Here is a 21,020-nt window from a genome sequence, read left to right as displayed (position 1 = left end):
ATGAACAAACGACAAATCAGCCAACTGATTTTTAAGGACTGTGGAAAATCAAATCTTTTTTCAGGTATGCATGTCAAGACAATAACATTAAAAATAGAAATATCCCTCAACTGTAAACATAATTAGTATCACTAATTATTAACATCTAGAGGAGAGCGTTTGCTTATAAACAGGAAATTCGTTATGTTTCTTACTTGTTACCCAAGGTAAGGATAAAATTGTATTTAATAATCAGCCACTACAACTTTTGAAGATATTATACGGGTGACAATTTGGAACTTATTTTGGTAGTATATTTACAACCAAGAAACCTGAACTGTTTCTCAAGAGGTCTATTCCCAAGTTTTCTAAATATATTTACTAACTAACCTGTATCCTTTAACGTCTGATTACTTTAATCTACTTAGTAGTTGACCATGCCCCTCAACGTCTGCTTAATTTATTATATTTACTAGTTGACCTATGTCCCTTAACGTGTGTTTAATCTATTATATTTACTAGTCGACCTATGTCTCTAAACGTCTGTTTAATCTAATATATTTACTAATCAATCTAGTTCCCTCAACATCTGTTTATTCTAATATATTTACTAATATAGACTTATGACTCTTAACATCTGTTTAAACTAATATATTTATTAATTGACCTATGTCCCTTAACGTCTGTTTAATCTAATATATTTACTAATCAATATATTTCCCATAACATCTATTTAATTTAGTATATTTACTAATCGACATATCTCCCTTAACGTCTGTTTAATCTATTTACTAATCGACATATTTCCCTTGACGTCTGTTTAAACTATTCTATTTACTAATCGCCCTATTTCCCTTAACGTATGTTTAATCTAATTTATATAAATTTACTAATTTTTTGACGCATTTTTAAACACTTTTTGCTCGAGTTCATTCTTGCATATTATTCTTTTATAAGAATATATGGTTTTCAAAATTATTTCTATAAACCAGGTAATTAGGCTTGTCTTTAGCTATGAGGAGGATATGGCCTGATGGTAAGTATGTCAGAGTGTATATCAGAAGGTCCAAGGTTCGAACCATCGATATACTGCAAACTACACACTTTCACCCTGTTTACCTTGTAAAAGTGATGGTTAGTTCTGTTTTTCGATAAAAAATAGTCATGTAGGCGGTTACTGTTACAGAGTGGCTGCCTTTTATCTGATCAGTAGTTCCAAATTAGAGGTGGCTATATAACTAAACCATAAAGTTTCTCACATGGCTATTTAACCCAGGTATAGCATAACTTTATGTTGGATATATTATATACTTACATTAATTTAAAATATCTAACTGAAAACATTCTTCTTTATTAATTTCAAATTGACTTGCGGATAATTATAAAAGATGACCATAATATATGCATAAATTCAATAACAAGATTTGCGAACCAAAAACTCTTGTTGAAGATGTATCAACCAAAAAGTTACAAACCCTCTCGAACGTAAGTTCATACCTCACTCTATTAGGCATCGCTGGTCTCGGATAACAAACGAAAACCTGAAAGATATTTTATTAAAATGCTATTTGCTAAATTATCAGACATTAAACTGTAAGTTTTATAGCCTATAACATATAAATAATATATTCATACCTTCTACCGGTTGGCTTTCCATAGCGTTGTTAATGTTGGTTATTTAAAAAGTCGACTAGGTATTGTCGTTATCCCAAGCACCATGAAAGCGTCTCTTTGGTGTTGCTCGTCCGTTTTACGGTAAAGTGGATCGGGTACGACGTTTTTTCCTGACCGTAGCTGTAATTCGAGTTAACTTATTTAGAAGTCATAGGCAACTTTGAGACGAAAGTTTCATGCAAACGCAGTGTAGATTTTCCTTTACTCTTAACAGTGCTGTTTTAAAGCTAAATGAATTGTGATAGAAGACCGAATTCGTGCACTCTTTTAAAAACAGCCCAACTGATCTCGCATCAAAGCCTGAACCAGAGTACCAGCCTCGTTTCCCAAATAAGGAAAACCGAGTATGAACGTCATCATTACGACACTGTGACGTTGCTGGGGCTGTCCTTAGTTAATATTATTGTCTGAATTATCAAAAAGTCTCACCAGGAAGTATGGTCATTCTTAATTTAATTCGATAAATATTACGAAAAACTTTTGGTTGTAATCAAACTTTAATCAGATTCACCTTATACATAGATAAATATAAATATTTATTGTTTGTTTTTTAATTTCGCTCAAAGCTACTTGAGGGCTATCTGCGCTAGCCGTCTCTAATTTAGCAGTGTAAGACTAGAAGGAAGGCAACTAGTAACCACCACCCAGCGCCAACTCTGGGGCTACTCTTTTACCAACGAATAGTGGGACTGACTATAATATTATAACGTCCCCACGGTTGAAAGGGCGAGGATGTTTGGTGCCACCCTCGGATTACGAATCGAACGCCTTAACCTACCTGGACATGCCGGGCCCTTTATTTATTAACACGAGACTACTTATTAGTTTCTATCATGTGTATTACATATGAAGAAGGAAAAAGTATTATTATTACTGGCCAGGTGGTTAAGGCACTCGACTCGTAATCAGAGAGTCGCGGGCTCGAATCCCCGTCGCACAAAACATGCTCGCCTTTACAGCCGTGGGGACGTTATTATGTGACGGTCAATCCCACTATTCGTTGGTAAAAAAGTTGGCGGTGGGTGGTGATGACTAGCTACCTTCCCTCTAGTCTTACACTGCTAAATTAGGGACGGATAGCGCAGATAGCCCTCGTATAACTTTGCACGAAATTCAAACTAAGCCAATTATTATTGATTTGGACGAAATATGTATGTTGCGCATAATTTATTTACTATGGAAATAACTTATAGAAAATTCGATAAGTTTCTTTTCCAAAATATTGTGCATTCAGATTATGTAAATATAATTAAATCCATTCATTCTCAAACACAAAGATCTATGTGAAAAATACTACTACTTTTGAGACTTCACCACATACTATTTGGTTGTGAAGCGAAGGGCGTGCGTTGGTTAATGTATTTTATATATATATGTATTTTAGTTTGGTTAACAAATGAACAAACTATAACACTTAACTTCCTCAGGATTAAACAATGTTATGGAAAAGTGTGACATAGTAAGCAAAAAATCACATACATTAAATATATTTTAGAGAAATTTAATACTGATATGAACTTTCAGGGACATTCTGCAGTCCATTTTGTCGCAGTTTTCACTGGAGCCTCAACCAGTTCCACATAATTTTCGGCCTTGTGATTACCCAACAAGCCCGGAATCACTACGACAAGGCTGGCCCAAGCTTTTTTTTCCTTCCAACTGAGCTTCTTGGGGAATTCTGTGCACTGCAGGATCTTTATTTGTGGTCCAAGCTTTGATCTTAGCTTCAGACAGCTTAGGGAAGAAGTCTCGAAAGTACTTGAAGGCTGCAGACTCCTTATCAAGAGCTGTGACAAATTGTTTCATAAGACCCAATTTTATGTGCAATGGTGGGAACAACACCATCCTGAGGTCCACTAGTGACTCACTCTTGACATCGTGCCTCCCCACAGAGAACTTTGTCAGTTGTGATAAATTGGCCACATAGCAGAATGCGTCTGGAAAATGCTTGCAGCTTCTTGATGCCATCTCTGATAAAATCAGATACGTCTATGTGTTTACTTAGGCAGCTAGAACTAAACTGAAGTGGTGAGCCCCTGTATATACATTACTATGGAAAGTTCTAAAAAATTCTCGTAGGTTCTACAACATTATTGAAAATTCTTGTATGTTCTACAACATTCAAGAAAGTTCTTGAAAATTCTTGTACACCCTCATGCAACGTAATTGAAACAAGACGGAAAATTACGTTTTTTTCAATTTTTTGCGTTTTATTTCTGAGAATCCAAAAATTACTCACAAATTAATACATGATATGACCGCCTTTATTTTTCAGAAGATCATTAATCCGCTTTGGCATCGAGTCCACGAATTGACTGCAATCTTTACTAATTTTTGGATCGCGGTACCACACATCAATTATAGCCTCAATTAGCTAATCTTTTGTAGTACAGTCTTTACCTCGAAGTCTTTCTTTACAAATCGCCCAAAGCTTTTCAATAGGATTTAAGTCGGGAGAGTTTCCAGGCCAGTCTAACACCTTTATTCGCGTTGCAGTCATAAAATTCTTCACAAGTTTCGATGTGAGGCACGGAGCCAGATCTTGCTGAAAAATGCCAGATCCATCTGGAAATCTCTTTTTCAATTCTGAAACGATTCTTCTCTGCAAAACTTCAATGAACTGTGGTCTTCACATCATACCTTCTACGATATGTAAGCCTCCAACGCCATAGCAGCTGAAAAAGCCCCAAAACATCTTCTTCAAGGGATGTGTTACGAACTGATTGATGTGAGATTCTCGAAGTTTCTCACCTGGAGATCTGCGAACATGCAGACTTCTTTGACCCTGTACGAAGAAATGAGTCTCGTCACTGAATAACACCTTCCTCCATTGTTCTTGCGTCCAGTTCTTGTATTTCAGACCCCATTGATGCCGTTTTTTCTTCACTGAGTTGGTAAGAAGTTGTTTTTTGACTGGTCTCCTTGCCCTTCTAACGCAATTTCGAATGACGTAATATTCCTCAAAATTTCGTCATATATCCCAAAACTAGATCGACCGTACTGCAAAACACAGCTAATGACACTGTCTGTGTGAAATAATGACTATTAAAGGAAATCAGCGGATCCAGCGAGCCTACACCGGCCGCCATGCTGAAAATATCGTAAAATGACCATTTGTTTCAATTAATTTGCACAAGGGTATAAGTTCGAGAAAATACTCTATCAATTATTCAGCACTGAATCTACCTGGAATATTCTGGAAAATGGGTAAATTTGAAAAATTCATTACGAAGATCACTAAAGGAAAGTTTGAAGAGAAAATATGTCTTTTTCATTTGTTTTAGGCATAAGCAATTGAGAAATAACACTTTCTGCCCAGGAACAATAAAAAGTAAAAATTTTGTATAGTGTAATATACATTTATATACTTACACTTTTACTGTGTCCGAGGGTATGGTAAGAAATGTAATATCCTTTTACTGTGTTTTGTTATATTTGTATAAAAAAATTCTAAATTCTTGCCGAGGATTGCAGTGTTACAGTATACAACTCTGAGTTGACTGCATGTAGCGCCTCTTTGTGGCCAATTAATAAACTGGTGTATATCTATCATCATAAATATAATTAGAAAGCGTATGAGCAGTTCTGCAAAGCTGTTTGTACAAAGTTGTTTTTTTCCATACACAGTTTCATGTAATAATAATATGAACAAAAATAATGGACAAAATCAATTATATTATTTTCCATAAGTTAGAGTTCTGTACTTGTTTCTACAGTATAGAAGTCGCGATAGTTATCACATAGTATTTCTCGTCATCACTGAAATGAAGTTTATTGTTTTGCCACATTTTACTGTGCTTTCGCAACATTGGTATATTTTTTATTCAAGCTTGTCTTTTGGTACAGTATTGAAGTTCATGACAAGTATATTAATTTGCAGAAACAAACGGCTCGTTTGGGTTGAGAAAATATTTTACATGGAGGATCGAACAACGTTTCGACCTTCTTCGGTCATCGTCAGGGGAAACGAGCCGTTTTTACATATATAAGTGATACAAATGCTTTTCTTAATTCACATTTTCTACAAGCAAAATGCAAAATAACATTCAAGAATAAGAAATGATATCCAATTGGTTGCGTAAGTTATATCGAAACGATTTTGGAGTTTAATCACATAGTTGCAGTACATGGTGCTATATTTGATGACTGTACAACTTGACAATTGCTCTACAGTATAATTTTCAACGAAAAACTTTTAACTGTAAAGCTGTTTTGTCCAAAGAATACCAATATTTCATTTGTATTTTTCATAATTCGTCTAAGTGTGTGGGGACAACGGTTTTCCAAAGGCCATTTCAACAGTACAATCACACATAATTTCTAGAGCACTGCGTCTGTTGATTTGACTGGTATGTGTCTTATCAGCAACTTGTGTTAATCTGAATTTCGTCATTCCTTTGTGATCCTTTACTATTATATTATGTACTATTGCCTAGGTAAGACCAGTGGACGTCTTTGGTCAATGACTTTTATGTTTGTGGATTGGCAGCTGTTGTAAGATGCTATACTTTGGGTAACATGCCTTGAATTTGATTTTTGGTGGTCTTTGTGCTCCAGGCCCGGCATGGCCAGGTGGTTAAGACACTCGACTTGTAATCCGAGGGACGCGGGTTCGAGTTCCCGTCACATCAAACATGCTCGCCCTTTCGGGTGTGGGAGCTTTATAACTATTCGTTGGTGAAAGAGTAGCCCAATAGTTGACGGTGGGCGGTGATGACTAGCTGTCTTCCCTCTAGTCTTACACTGCCAAATTAGGAATGTCTAGCGCAGACAGCCCTCATGTAGCTTTGCACGAAATTCAAAAACAAACAAACTTGTGCTCCAAATTGGCCTAAGTGTATAAATACTTTTATTAGAAAAGGAAAATTACATAATCTTAACAAAGGTGATTAATTCTGATGACATTAAACTATTACTGAAACTCTAGCCAGTGTTAAAATGTAATTCTAGTATATGTCATTCCACTGCAACTTATTTCATCTGTGATGACATACCTCAGTTACAGTGAGCAAAAACTTGTTAACAGGTGATAATACACAAACACCAAGATCACTAGTGAAAGTCATCCATGTAATCTGAGCAACGGTATGCAATATAATCAAGAAAGATCTTCATTTGGAAAAAAAGAGATAAGTCATCCATACATAATTTGTTTTGAAACATATCTTTTCAGCTGTTGAATTATCTCAGACAGTTGGGGAATGAAACGAGGATAAGTACTTTTCTTGTTATCAGACACAGTGCCTATGGGTATCTGTAGAATGGACTGTTGAAACATGTGGTTGAGGTCCAACGTTCTTACACACGACATAACGTTTAAAAAACATGTAAGTTGTGTGCTTTTGACACAATAGCCTTACGATGGAGTAGTTTTTAATGGAACTATACTGCAGGGTTATTTTGAAGATGCTTGTTTGTTTTTGTTTTTCAATTTCGCACAAGGTTACTCGAGGGCTATCTGCGCTAGCCGTCCCTAATTTAGCAGTGTAAGACTACAGGGAAGGCGTCTAGTCATCACCACCCACCGCTAACTCTTGGGTTACTCTTTTACCAACGAATAGTGGGACTGACCATCACATTATAACGCCCCCACGGAAGAAAAGGCGAGCATGTTTGGTGCTACGGGGATTTTGATGATGTATTTTCAATGATGTAGAGTTTAACCAGAAGTGGTGAAACTCTACATTCAGTTTAATATGACTCTCTTAACCTTTGTACAATTTCTGTAAGGCCAAGTTTGGCTTGATATGTACTTTGGAGAATACATGAATGTTTTCAGTGTTTTTAGTTAAATATAAGTATAGCTAAAAGCATTGAATCTCATGGTGTATCAATAATTATCCAGTTAACGGCTGTTCTGCTGGTAAATATAGATCATTTTTTACACTGTTGATTCCACTACTAAATTTGCAAGATCTGTTGTAGCAGAACTTGGCTTAACTGTAGACTTCATTAGAACACCATAGATACGACTAGTGCTCAGAAGAATAAAATTATGAATGACTTTTATTTGTAGTAGTAATCCTATGTATAAAAATAGGTACTCTAGAATTATCCTCGAATATGCCTTTTAGTTGCAATGCACAGGTGAATATCTTGATGCATGGGATGGGCCCTGTTGATTCAGTTCACTAGAACTCACTTCAGCTTCTGGAAGATCGAAAGAGACGATAAAAATTGAACTAAGATTACTTTCAGCACTCAAAAGGGCTTGTTTAAGTTTGCATCATGTTATTTAGTTTCTGTAATGGCAAGCTGCTTTAGAGCAGCAGATGGAGCTGTTACGTAGGTGCTCTTCAATGAGAATTGTGTTTAATCTACGTCAATGACATTTCAGTTTTTGGTAATATATTTCTAATTTAAGTTTAAAACCTAAACACGGTATTTCAATATTTGCGACAATCAGGTACAAAACTGAAGTTAGAGAAATGCTTATCCATATGGATACTTGTAGAATTTCTGGGAAGCACAGTGAGTAGTGATGAAAATCTACATATTTTCGGTTTTTGCTATACTACAGTTACTTTGTGTTGTCACAATTATAATGACAACAGTATCAAATAAAGTTGAATCAAATTGTAGAAGGAGGAATGAACGAGTGGAGTAATTTTAGTTACAACGATGCGCCTTGGCTGTTGCTCTAGTGTTTGTTTAGTTAAAGAGTGATATTCAATTTATTTTGAATGCACATGCCAATGATAGTACACTTGGAGTAATACTGTGAGAAAATCAGGATGGCATGGAACATATTATAGCATATATGAGCTGTACAGTAATTTCGGCAGATGTTGTCTGTGTATGATGAATAAAAGCTACTTTTAGGCATAATATTTGTCAAACACTTATTTGTATACTGGAGAACTGACTTAATGATCGAGTAGCCAATTCGTCATTGAAGTACCTGACAAACTTTGGAGAAACAGTGGATATTATTGTAATTTGAATCATTGATATAAAGGAGTACAGTTTTTGAAACAACAGTGATTTAACAGAAAGTAATAAAATGCAGGTGGATTTTCCCACAGGCAGGTGAAAGCTTTCTCATTCTTAAAATGTGACTATAATACTGTCATAAAATCTCAAGTCTCAACCATGATAATGAATCAAGTAAACAGTGAAGATGTTACTGATTAATGGATACCAAATATAACGAAAGGAAATCTGCAAGAAGAGCAATTAAAGGACCAAGATCTGGTTTTGGAACTTTTTCCCCCCTAAGTGAAGCGGAGCACGATCATCACAGAATGTAGAACAGAAATATGTAATATCTGGGAATTGTTTGATCAGTTAGGACTATAAGAAGCAACGCTGTACTGCAGCTACAATCAAGTACATATGATGCCCAATCCATGATGCAGCTAATGGCTCCACGAGCATGAGGTGTAATATTTTCTAAATTTTGTACAATATACAGTAACAAGGAATGTTTGAAATTACAGTTCACCTGTGAATATAGTTTTACTGGCCACATTTCTGCAGAAGTGTGGAAGAATAGCGCTAAAATTCCATCACCAGTGTTAAGGAAATTTCCATCACAGAGTTTTACGTTCCCTCTTTAAGAGAATAACTCTTAGATATTGCCAGACCCATTACTGAATAGATGTTGGTAATCATTATATTCTGATAGTAGTCGATTATCTCACAAAGTAGACTTACTAGATGATACATTACTCAAACCAAGCTGTAGATGGCTCACTTTGAAGTACCACACAGATACATGGTGTTCAAGGAGCAAACTCCAATAAACAGCTGTGTGTCAAGTGATGTAAGGTGTTTAGTATGATGAAGAGTTTTTAATTCACTTTATTATCCTCAGTCTGATGGTTTACTGGCCATCTCGTCCAAAGAGTGAAGTACATACTTTCTAAGATTGTGAGCTCAACTCAAACTGGCTGGGATAATCATCTACCATATATAATGATGGAACTTAGTACAAGAAATAAGTATTTTACCATATATTGTCGCACTACATAAATGTGTGGATGTAAAGTTACACTATCAGTAATTCCTATGCATAGCCTCAACCAGCTGTGAAATTGCTGGAATGTCTGCAAAAATACGTTGAGTGGTTGCATTCAATATTATTTAATATGCATGAGTTTGTATGCCAACAAATAGAGAAATCACTCAAACGAAAGAAGCTGACATATAATAAGATGAAGAAATAATATAAGATTGACCAACAATCTGGTTGTGGCTTTAATATATTCCAGCAACACGTACACCATTCAGAAAGAATTGGTTGGTTAGTATTTGATTTTGTTTTGTGATGATTTAATCCATTGAACTACGAGATTCACTGTTCACCTTATGTAAGGAAACGTGTTGAACACATCAATATCCTATGATCCAGGCGACCTTTTTTCTAAGCCAAAGGAACTGTTATAGTCTAGAGATGCAATACCTAGCCAGCAGTAACTGGAGAAGAGGTAAAAATTGCATCATACCTAACAAAATCTGGGTCCATCTTTGATGGGAACACCTTGAAAACAGTAGAAGGATTTGTATTCTAAGTTGCCAAGTATAAGAATCACAAATAAGTTTTCGTGTGGTGTGAGTAAAACTTTATGAATAGGCAGAAGAAATCACTACAAGAGAATTTACAATATTCCAATCTCTATCTACAGCTGTGCCTGACTTCATTACTATAACCTGTTGAGTACGGACAGTAAACGTAGCTCTAGTGTAATCTCTAAATATCATTAGAGATAAATTTAATACATTTGCAGTGATATATTGGTTAAGTTTCTGCCACTTGAAACATTTCAATTAGTTTGTCATAAATTCACTTTTTCCGATGAATATTAACATTGGAAGAGAGAGAGGAGTGCCTCTAGTGCAGCAGAAGAACTTTGCTGGGTCAGGTAAAAAATATACTGAGTGCCAATGAAAGCTGATTCAAGCAACAAGGTCATATAATAGATGTGTTAAAGAGTATGAAATCGAAAATTGCCCTGAAAAACCTGCTGAGAAGCCTCAAGTTAGCCCACAAGAGATTTAGGGTACAAATATGCCTGTATATTTCATTTCCCTTTTGATTCCTTATGTGTATACACTTTTATAATTTCTGAGAGTTATGATATTTACTTTCAACATTTTTACGAACATTAAAATTTAATTTATTTCTCTTACGTGTCTTTAGTATATGGCTAATTCAGAATTCTTATGTCATGACCTATTATGGAGTTAAAATCAAAATTCAAATGAACTTTATTATTAATGAATTTCAATAAACTTGGCATAAAAACATAACTTTATAATTAAAATTTTATATAATTTATCTTTTAGTTTCTTAGTTTAAAAAAGAAATATTTTAGAATTCCCAGTCTTCAATTCTCACGTATCTTATGTGAACTCTGAATTTTCTCTTTTATAATTTGTGTACTTGGCAATACAGCTCTCAATGTCCAGCAATTAAGAAACACATATTCTGTCTATAAATAAGTACAAGTAAGAATATAAAATCTGAACATTCTATCTTCTGGATTTGCTGGAATATCAATAAATCTAATGAACTTTTAAAGAGTTACATAAATATCATTTCTACAAGACTGATGAACGTATGTATAACCAATAGAAAAAACAGATCCTCTTCTACACAAAAGTTATCACAATTACTTGTTTTTGATGAATAAAATTAAACAATTGGTCTTAGAATTTAGGTTATCTATGATCATTATTGTTCAACTCTAATTAACTTACAAAATGTATTTTATATATTTATAGCTAACTTCAAAAGTTAGATGAATTACCGTAGTTTTGAGACATTTTATAAAGCTGGTTGATATGTTTTCTGTGCTTTGAAATGCATAATTGGAAGCTAAGTGATTACTTTCCTTCGATAACCGAATTTCACAGATTCAATGCATAACTGGAAGCTAAACGATTTATTTTCTGAGATAACAGAATTTCACAGATTCAAAGAGGCTTACTAGGACTTTACAAAAGAGCAAAAGTTGCTTAGATTTTACGTGGGTACCAAACCTAGATTTATGTATATTTGTATAATTCTATATATGTTTTAACAAAAGTAACTAAACTGTGAAAATCAGAATCTGCTAAGTCAGGCAACAAAAATTAAAATCTAAAATCTCACTATTTCAACGGACGGTTAGGGCGAGCTGGCTGTATGCACAGAACTGTAACCTGATAGTTTGTTTACTCCAAACTCTACTAGTACTTGAACGGAACCATCTAAAGTACTTCCTAGTGTGAGTACAGTAGGGCCCAAAAGTGCAGTTATATAACCATAAAATTGAAAAAAAAAAAAAAAAACGTGTGAAAAGGTTATAAGTGGATAAATAATTGTAAATGTTTGCTACATTATGCAGCCATTTTAGAAAAACATTGTATAGTCATGATGACGAGAAACCCATTTGAAGTAAAAATGTATCTCCAGACGGCTTGTATGGGTGTTAAAACTTTTATTAAATTAAAGAACAACGTTTCGTTCTTCTTAGGTCATTTGCAGGTTAACCCAATTTCTAAGACCAACTGTTTAATTTTGTTCATCAAAAACAAGTAATTGTGATAAGTTTTGTGTGGCAGATAATTTGTTTTTCTATTGGTTATACATATGTTCATCAGTCTTGTAGAAATCTTCAGCTGAAGATTACCTGAGAAGGTCGACGCGTTGTTCTCTATTTTGTAGGCCTGGCATGGCCAAACGCGTAAGGCGTGCGACTCGTAATCCGAGGGTCGCGCGTTCGCGCCCGCGTCGCGCTAAACATGCTCGCCCTCCCAGCCGTGGGGGTGTATAATGTGACGGTCAATCCCAATATTCGTTATTAAAAGAGTAGCCCAAGAGTTGGCGGTGGGTGGTGATGACTAGCTGCCTACCCTCTAGTCTTACACTGCTAAATTATGGACGACTAGCACAGATAGCCCTCGAGTAGCTTTGTGCAAAATTCCAAAACAAACAAACAAACTATTTTGTATTAATAAAGGTTTTTGTATTCATACCAGCCGTCTTGAAATACATTGTATATTAATTTTATTTCATACTTTTCAAAATTCTATTTCACCGTACATTATTTTGCCACAAAAATCTTAAAAACAGACTTTATCATTCTAATACTTATTAAGCTTTTTTCTTAAAATCACTTAAATTTAATGCCTCTAAAACATCCAAAAGCAACCCATTCCAAAGGTCAACCATCATTTCAGAAAAATTAAACTGTCTTAGCTGAAGATGAATCCCACCCTTCCAAAATTTATATTTGTCTTATAGTTTTACTATTGTCACTGTTTAATATGAAAATGATGATGCATCAATACTGTCAATTATCTTTGCAAACTTAAATGCCTCAATCAGTTTTCTCCAACTCTTTCTTCAGGAGAAAACAGTTTAGAATATTTCAACATCTCCTCGTATGGCCATCCCTCCATCTCAGGCATCATTCTAGTAATCATTTTTGAGCCCTTTCCAACAATTCAATATCTTTTCTAGGTAAAACTGAACACAATATTCCAAATGTGGCCTAACCAGTGACCTATACAATGAAATTATAACCTCTTTATACTTGTATTCAGTATTTCTGTAAATACAACCTGAAACCTTATTTGCCCTACCACAAGCAACAGTACATTGATTGGATGGCTGTAGAGACTGATTAGCTATTACATCACAATCTTGTTCCTCCAAAACACTGTTGTTTCCACCCAAATTATACTTATAGTTCAAATTATGATAACTCATATGCATTATCTTACCTTTATTAAAAATAAAACCCATTTTCCATTTATTTACCTAAGTTATGAAATGTAAACCCTTTTGTAAGTCAGCAGCATCCTCTTCACAGTTAACAACACCCAAGACCTTAACATCATCTGCAAATTTAAGTACCTTATTTACCATTCAATCACCTGCGTCATTGATGTAAATCAAAAAGAGTGAAGGGCCTAGAACTGAATCCTGAGATTAACCCCTTGTGATAATAATCCAGTTTAACTTAACTCCATTTGTAACAACTATCTCCTTTCTTCCATCCAGCCATTCTTCTATTCGATTTTCTAACTTATTCCCCACACATCTACAGATGATTTAATATCATCATAGTTTTCCTTTCCTTAACAATTTACAAAATTGCCTTTAAACAGATATATTTCTGAAATTGTTTTCTACTTTTCTTTAGAGGTTCTGCATGTAGTCGAATACATTCGTGTTGCCTGAATATTGCAATGTCATAAATATGTACCTAGTGTTTTGCGCATGATAGGTTAAACACATCAGTATTTGAAATGAACATTGCAATCTTTATTTTCCAGGATATCTAGCGATATTTAAAACATTGAGACGTTTGACATATGTCATTTTATTATCATTTGATTTATCTAGTTGAGCTATAGTGGAAATTCTGTGGAGCATAAAACGCCTAAGATGCAAAACTAGGATAGTTGGGTTTATTAGATAAAAATCTGTGGAAATGGATAGTTGGATCCATTTGCTCATCTAACATCAAAACAAATAATATCCTTAATATGTCTGTATACTATTATTCAATTTAACCACAAAGCAACACAATGACTTATATGTGCTCTGCCCACCACGAGTATAAAAACTCTGTTTCTAGTATTGTAAGTCTTCAGACATACTGCTGTGCCATTGATAGGTAATGTTTTGTTGTTGTTAAGCACAAAGGTAGATGATGAGATAGTTGTGTTCTGCCCACGACAGGCACCGAAATCTGATTTTTAGAGTTGAAAGACTGCAGACTTACTGTTGAGCCACTGGAAGGGGAGGGGTAATTGCGTACTACAATTACACCTTAGAAAAGTAATTCCAAATTACATATTTTTAGCAAAGAATATAACACAAAAACTTAAAAGGGAGAGTTCAATCCTCCAAGGTGTGTCTATCTTGCATGTTCACCTTTATGTGGGCCCAGTGATTTGGGCGCTCAACTCGTAATCTGAAGGTCCCAGATTCAAATCCCTATCACACCAAACATGCTCGCTCTTTCAGCGTAGGGTTGTTATAAAGTTTCAGTCAAAACCACTATTTATTGATAAAAGAGTAGCCCAAGCGTTGGCAATGGGTAGTGATGACTAGCTGCCTCCCCTATAGTTTTACATTGATAAATTACTGACGGCTAGTGCATATAGTCCTTGTATAGCTTTGTGTGAAATTCAACAAACAAACATCATAATGAAAAGTAAACGTTTGAACCAAACCTTTATTTTTCATGAAAGCGCTGACTGACCTCGTAAACTTATAAAGTTCTTGCTCACACTACTGCCGAAATCAATTTATTCCATAAGTAAATCACTCAGGTAAAAAAATCAACCTGTCTCAACAGGAACTCAGTCTGTCCTTTACAAATCTTAAATTTGTCTTCTCTTTGTTATTACTTTTAGAGTATAGCATAAAGAATTTGCAATTAATATTGATTTATTTCAGAGAAGGAGACATATGATAAGTACTATAACTATATATTTTTCAAAAATAATAATTAAATATCTTTCCACTTTTAAATTAGACTATCAAATTCCACTCTTTCATAATTCTAAGGTCTGATAATTATAAATCACATTGTATGTAGTTGTTTACTAGTACTAAGACAATCACGTGCGGCAAAACATATTTGGAGTATTTTTACTAATAGATATAAATCCTTAATGAATAATTAAATAATAATCACTAGGGATGGTAAAATCATTAAAAGAACAATAAATGTCACTGAAAATATTTATGGGTCAATTAATATTTACTAATAAATTGCAATATCATGAGAGAATTCAACGGGCATAATCTATAGGACATGACAAGTTTCCCACTTGAAACATTAAATGCATATTAGCTATTTGTACTCTGTATACCACGGGTGTCAAAACCTAGTTTCTAACGTTCCAAGTCCGCAGACATACCACTGTGCAACTGATGAGGGTGGGTGGGGGTGAAGCAAGAGAAAGGTGTTCATATTGCACACTATAACACTACAATAAATACGTAACTTAAGTTCTTAAGCAGATCAAACAGTCTTTAATGCATGAAGTTAAAAAGTCATAGTAATATAATGCAACAAGTTACATATATTTAGTTTTTTTTAATTTTGCACAAAGCAAAGCAACACGAGGGCTTTTTTTGTGCTTGCTATTCCTAATTTAGCTATGAAAAACATGATGGAAGGCAACTAGTCATCACCATCCACCGTCAATTTTTGGGTTCCTCCTTTACTAGCGTATAGTAAAATACTCTTACGAACAACTGAAATATTTTGTTTTTTACATGCATATAAAATATATTATTAATATTCCTTACACTTTTTATACAGTATTATTATTAAGCCCATTATATTTTAACACTACATACTTTAGTACCTTAGAAATTATTAAGAACTAGAAAAGCGTATAAATGGATTATTTAAATACTATATCAGTTAACCTCTTCGAACTGTTTGCTGAAAAACGTTTATTACAATTATCTGTCTTTTGGAGAGAGGGCACTCGTTTGATAAAAGCAGAATTTGACATATATTTACATCATTGACGCTATCTGAAATCTTAAGTAATAAGTTTTGACTAAGACTTTTGCCCCCCAGTGGCTCAGCGGTATGTCTGGGGACTTACAACGCTAAAAACCGGGTTTCGATACCTGTGGTGGGCAGAGCACAGATAGCCCATTGTGTAGCTTTGCGCTTAATTCAACACAACAAAAACAACAACTAAGAGTTATATTAATATGGGTATATCACAGTGAGCGAAGTTGTTGGGGAGTATTATAAACTACATTCATTTCAGGAAATCAACCAAGAGTCCGTTATAAAAAACAACTCGATTTTGTAGCTCAGATACTGCGAATATAGTTAAGCCCGAGTCCCGAATTATTTGGGAAAATGTAATGTTACATACAAATGGATCATGCACCAATTATTCAAGTAAACACACGAGATGTTGTTTGTCGTTGTTTTAATTGGATCAACAAAGCTATATTATTTTAAAAGGCAGTATTTCCATAATATTAAAAAAGTAAAATATCAGGAACAATTTACACTTCTGAAACAATTTGTTCCTATAGAAAATTGTTTCATACATAAGTAATATTTAAGTCCATCAGGACTGACTCAAGGATGAAAGTAATTTCGAACGAAGACAAATATTCCTGTCATAATTTACAGAAAGATAATACAACGTAAAACTCCCGATAACAAATTGCACTGTCGAAATGCTATACAATAAACTGCAATGCTTCGTTGATTTTCTCGAATTTCGAATATACATGCCGGTCAAACTGGAATTCACATCATGTTAAAAGAGAAATGTAATAAAACAAAATCATTTTTAAAACACATTACAATAGAAATAAATTTTACCGAACAATATATTTGGAGCAAACATTTACTTAAGCTTACACGAAAATGAAATTAGGCCTAGAAAAAAGTGGTTGCTCGAAACATATGCTAGATAAAATATATTTTGTTTCTGCTTCAAATGTTATGTTTTTACATCGCTTTTAATTTAAAATAAAAGTTATTCAATCAAGAATTACCATAATTATTATTCTAATTCACCTATTACAGTGCCACTGCCTTCACAGAAATGTCAACGCACTTTAGGGCCGTTGACTGTGTTGCGCATTTGAAGCAAAAATGACATCAACACCAAACGCTCCCGAAAACTGACTTAGAAAAACAAAGAAAAGAAGCACACTTCTACGATCTTATATTGAGCTCCTCGAGCATTCGTTACGGTGGTCACGTGATAGGGTGGACTGTTTACCGCAGATATTTAAACTTATAACGAAGCGAGTAAAAACGTACAAAATAGTTTAAATGATCGTTATATAAAAGTGAAAGGAAATAATCTACCTGTGTTGCTTTTCCTGTAACAGATTTTTGAAGAGCTACTGTAGAAAAAGCGTTAACTGTTTTCATTTTTCACCGGTAATAATTAATGTTTAATATAACATTTATGAGAAAGAGAGGTGTATAACTATTACTCATAGTATTATTACTAACTTTAGAACTTTTGTCCACAGTTACTATCACTGTTGTTAGGATTAGGGCTGTGCTATAATTTAAACTGTGTAAATGCTATTCAAAATTATAAAACATTATGTTCTAAGGTATATTATTTTCATCTTTGTGTAAAAAACTTACATCTATATGTACTATAAGTAGTTTCTAACACATTTCTATCAGGTCTAAAAGAGCCTCGGACATTTCGTTACAGCATTCAAGTTGCCGTCACATTTTTACGAAAGGTTTTGTTACAAATGTTTTTTCTGATTGGTGGATTTTGTTATTAGGTTCAACACTATCTAATTCAAGTACTGGAGGGCACCGCCCCAACTTTTCTTCGCAGAAAAAGAAAAAAAAAATCAAATTTGGCAAGTCTTATCACGTAGAGAGAATGAGAGTTTACGAAATACGTATCTTAGCATACATGTATAACCTGACTAAACAAGTTATTATGCAGTAATGGCGGTGGACTCCGCAAATAGCCCAATGTGACTTTACTGTGAGAAAACTCACATACATACATGCAGTAATGGTACATATACATTATGCTAGCAAACTTTTTGTTCTTAAAGATGTTTTTAATTCATATCAAGTATTTTAAATCACAATAAATGTTTTTGAGATGTAATTAGTTTTCATTGTAATTTGTATTTTATGTAACACTGTTCGTGATCTCTCTACTCTCTGTAAGTAGACATCCTCTCACTTTCCATGACAGTTTATACTTTTTGAATGACCCCAAATGACTGTACAATTTACGATCTCTTCCTGGTCCGGCATGGCCTAGCGCGTAAGGCGTGCGACTCGTAATCCGAGGGTCGCGGGTTCGCGCCCGCGTCGCGCTAAACATGCTCGCCCTCCCAGCCGTGGGGGCGTATAATGTGATGGTCAATCCCACTATTCGTTGGTAAAAGAGTAGCCCAAGAGTTGGCGGTGGGTGGTGATGACTAGCTGCCTTCCCTCTAGTCTTATACTGCTAAAATAGGGACGGCTAGCACAGATAGCCCTCGAGTAGCTTTGTGCGAAATTCCCAAACGATCTATTCCCTCTTTTCTCTTTTCTATCATTGTCACTAATCAGTTTTATATTTGAAAACTAGTTGTCACAAAATCAGTATTCGCAGTGGTTTGGTTTGTTTTGAATTTCGCGCAAAGCTACACGAGAGATATCTGCGCTAGCCGTCCCTAATTTAGCAATTTGAGACTAGAGGGGAGTCAGCTGGTCATCACCACCCACCGCCAACTGTTGGGTTACTCTTTTACCAACGAATAGTGGGATTGATCGTATATTATAATGCTCCTACGATATATCTGGTGTGACGGTGATTCGAACACGCGACACTCGGATTACGAGTCGAATTTGCAGTGATGTAGTGGTAGAGGAACGCGTGGGAACAGCGTTTCTCTCCTTCTTTTCTTTTTCTTTTAGCGGAACGCCGTTCTCTCCAGTAGCGGATTTAAGGTTATGAGGGCCCAGGAGATAATAACTTTTGTAGGCCTTACTTCCCATATGATTTTATATGGAATAAAATTATCAATGAGCCCTGGGACTGATCCCCCTTTAGCTCCTACATAAATACGCCACTGATTCCCTCACTATTTCGAACGAACTGACCTTACAAATTGTAAACTTCGTAAAATTTTGCTCACCTCTAGAAGAAGGAATTATTAACCCTTTCATTCAGGTTTTAGACAAGTTATCAAAATATAATGAAATAAAGTATTGCAAAATAAAATGTGCAGTGTTGTTAGTACTGATCACAAGATTCCAAACAACTTGTAGTCAAAGGCTATACTTCTCTCCTTTCCACACTTATTTTCTGTAGTTGTTATATCGTTAGCAACTGACTTAGAAACTCGGCAAACCAAAATTAATAGTGCTGTTGAGACTCTTCAGTATGGACCATGAAGTTCCAAAGTAAACCTGCTGAGAATTTCTACTTCCAATTTTTTCACACCTACTTCTTAAAGTTATTTTACTGTTAATGGCTGAAGTAGAAACCTTTAGGAAATAAAGTAATAAATTGCTACTCTTAGCATTAGAAAACACAGTTGTGTAAAATTTGTCGGCTTGTTTGTCGTACTGTGATTGCAGCAAGCATTTTCTAAAGTAACCATATAAAGGCGAAAGAAAATATTTACGACATGGTTGTGTAGAGTAAACTTATTAGATATTAAACTATAAGTTATCTCCCAGAATTTAGCGGTAAAATGTATCAGAGCTTATGAACGTCCTATTCAACCATACTCAAACAGTAACCGATAAATGATTAGTTTCCGGTAATATAAATACGGCCCGTTTTGGTTTAGTTAACATTTATAACTTAGCCTTCTTGTTTAAAAAAGGGATATTACAATAGTTCATGCAGGTAAGTTAATTCCACGCAGCATACGGTGTTTAGAAACAGTGAAATAACACAATAGTGAAAAGGCTTTAGAAGTAGAGAATGCCATTAAGAAAATGAGTTTCATTGCTAACACTAATAGATAACAATAAGACTGTTTCAATCATTCGTAGTCAAGTTTTAATCAGTATCATAAACAATATGTAACAATAGTTATTCACACCAACTTCTTCTCGTGAACCAAATGGGTCATTGATAGACATTACTACAGTGGAACCCCTCTAAGAAGCCACCCCTCAGATTCAGTCACCCCTTGAAAGCGGTCATTTAATTACAGTTCCTTTTTTTGTTTACATAATCCCTAATTATGTACAGTGGAACCCCTCTAAAGCAGCCACCTTCGGGACTGAGACAAACTGGCCTGATTAGAGGGGTTCCACTGTATTTTCGTTCCAAACATAATTTCTGAGCACTGTACTTGAGAAGTCAATGATTGATCAGCAGAGATAAATCCGAATTTTAGATAAGAGGAAATAGAACCCTTCTGTAAGAATTTCAGATTACCATTAAAAAAAAATTACAACGTGCAGATACTTTCTAGATAACTGTGGGCGCCATATTCCATGAGATCAGGTGTTCAAAAGTCATCCCATGCAGTTCTTCGAATGCGAACGAGGCGTTAGAAACATGAATTTTATCATTGCGAAAACAAGTTCTAGGTTGTTAATCAACCATGTGACAAATCTCATGTTCATTAAATTTCACGGGCCTCTGATTCAAAACTGGAAACCAGATAATTATGTACAGAAATATTTCAGGTGTTGTCGTTCAGCAACTGATATACGAAGAAGATTAGCCAAATCCAAGGATCTCACTGTGGACCAATGTTGGAAATTCTATTGATAAGTTATTCAAGAATTCAAAAATGTGAGAGAAAATTATTTTTTATTGTGATATTTTCAATTGTAGATTTTAATTACCATTGCAATTTACAGCTATTATTTCTGAAGTATGTGTTTTTATGTATTGGTGATGTAATAAATACTAATAATTTTACCACTTTC

General features: G+C 34.7%; 1 protein-coding gene across 5 annotated transcripts in view; it reads right to left on the bottom strand.

Moving 5' to 3' along the window:
- LOC143255252 (uncharacterized) overlaps nucleotides 1-17,430 on the bottom strand; it is a 96,401-nt gene extending 78,971 nt beyond the window's left edge. The window contains exons 1-2 of one of the 5 annotated variants that reach the window (XM_076510624.1): nucleotides 17,141-17,429; nucleotides 1,615-1,773 (exon numbers count right to left, since the gene is read on the bottom strand). In XM_076510624.1, coding sequence (XP_076366739.1) covers nucleotides 1,615-1,636 — 22 coding nt within the window. In that variant the 5' untranslated portion in view covers nucleotides 1,637-1,773; nucleotides 17,141-17,429. Of the gene's footprint in view, nucleotides 1-1,614; nucleotides 1,938-17,140 lie in introns of those variants that run through there. The other 4 variants (XM_076510625.1, XM_076510627.1, XM_076510628.1 and 1 more) reach the window with 4 other exon arrangements.
- Nucleotides 17,431-21,020: the final 3,590 nt, after the last annotated feature.

Source organism: Tachypleus tridentatus, chromosome 7 (genome assembly GCF_004210375.1).
Source record: "Tachypleus tridentatus isolate NWPU-2018 chromosome 7, ASM421037v1, whole genome shotgun sequence".
NCBI lineage: Eukaryota > Metazoa > Arthropoda > Merostomata > Xiphosura > Limulidae > Tachypleus > Tachypleus tridentatus.
Note: the sequence above shows the minus strand (reverse complement) of the source record. Positions and strands in the feature narration are given on the sequence as shown.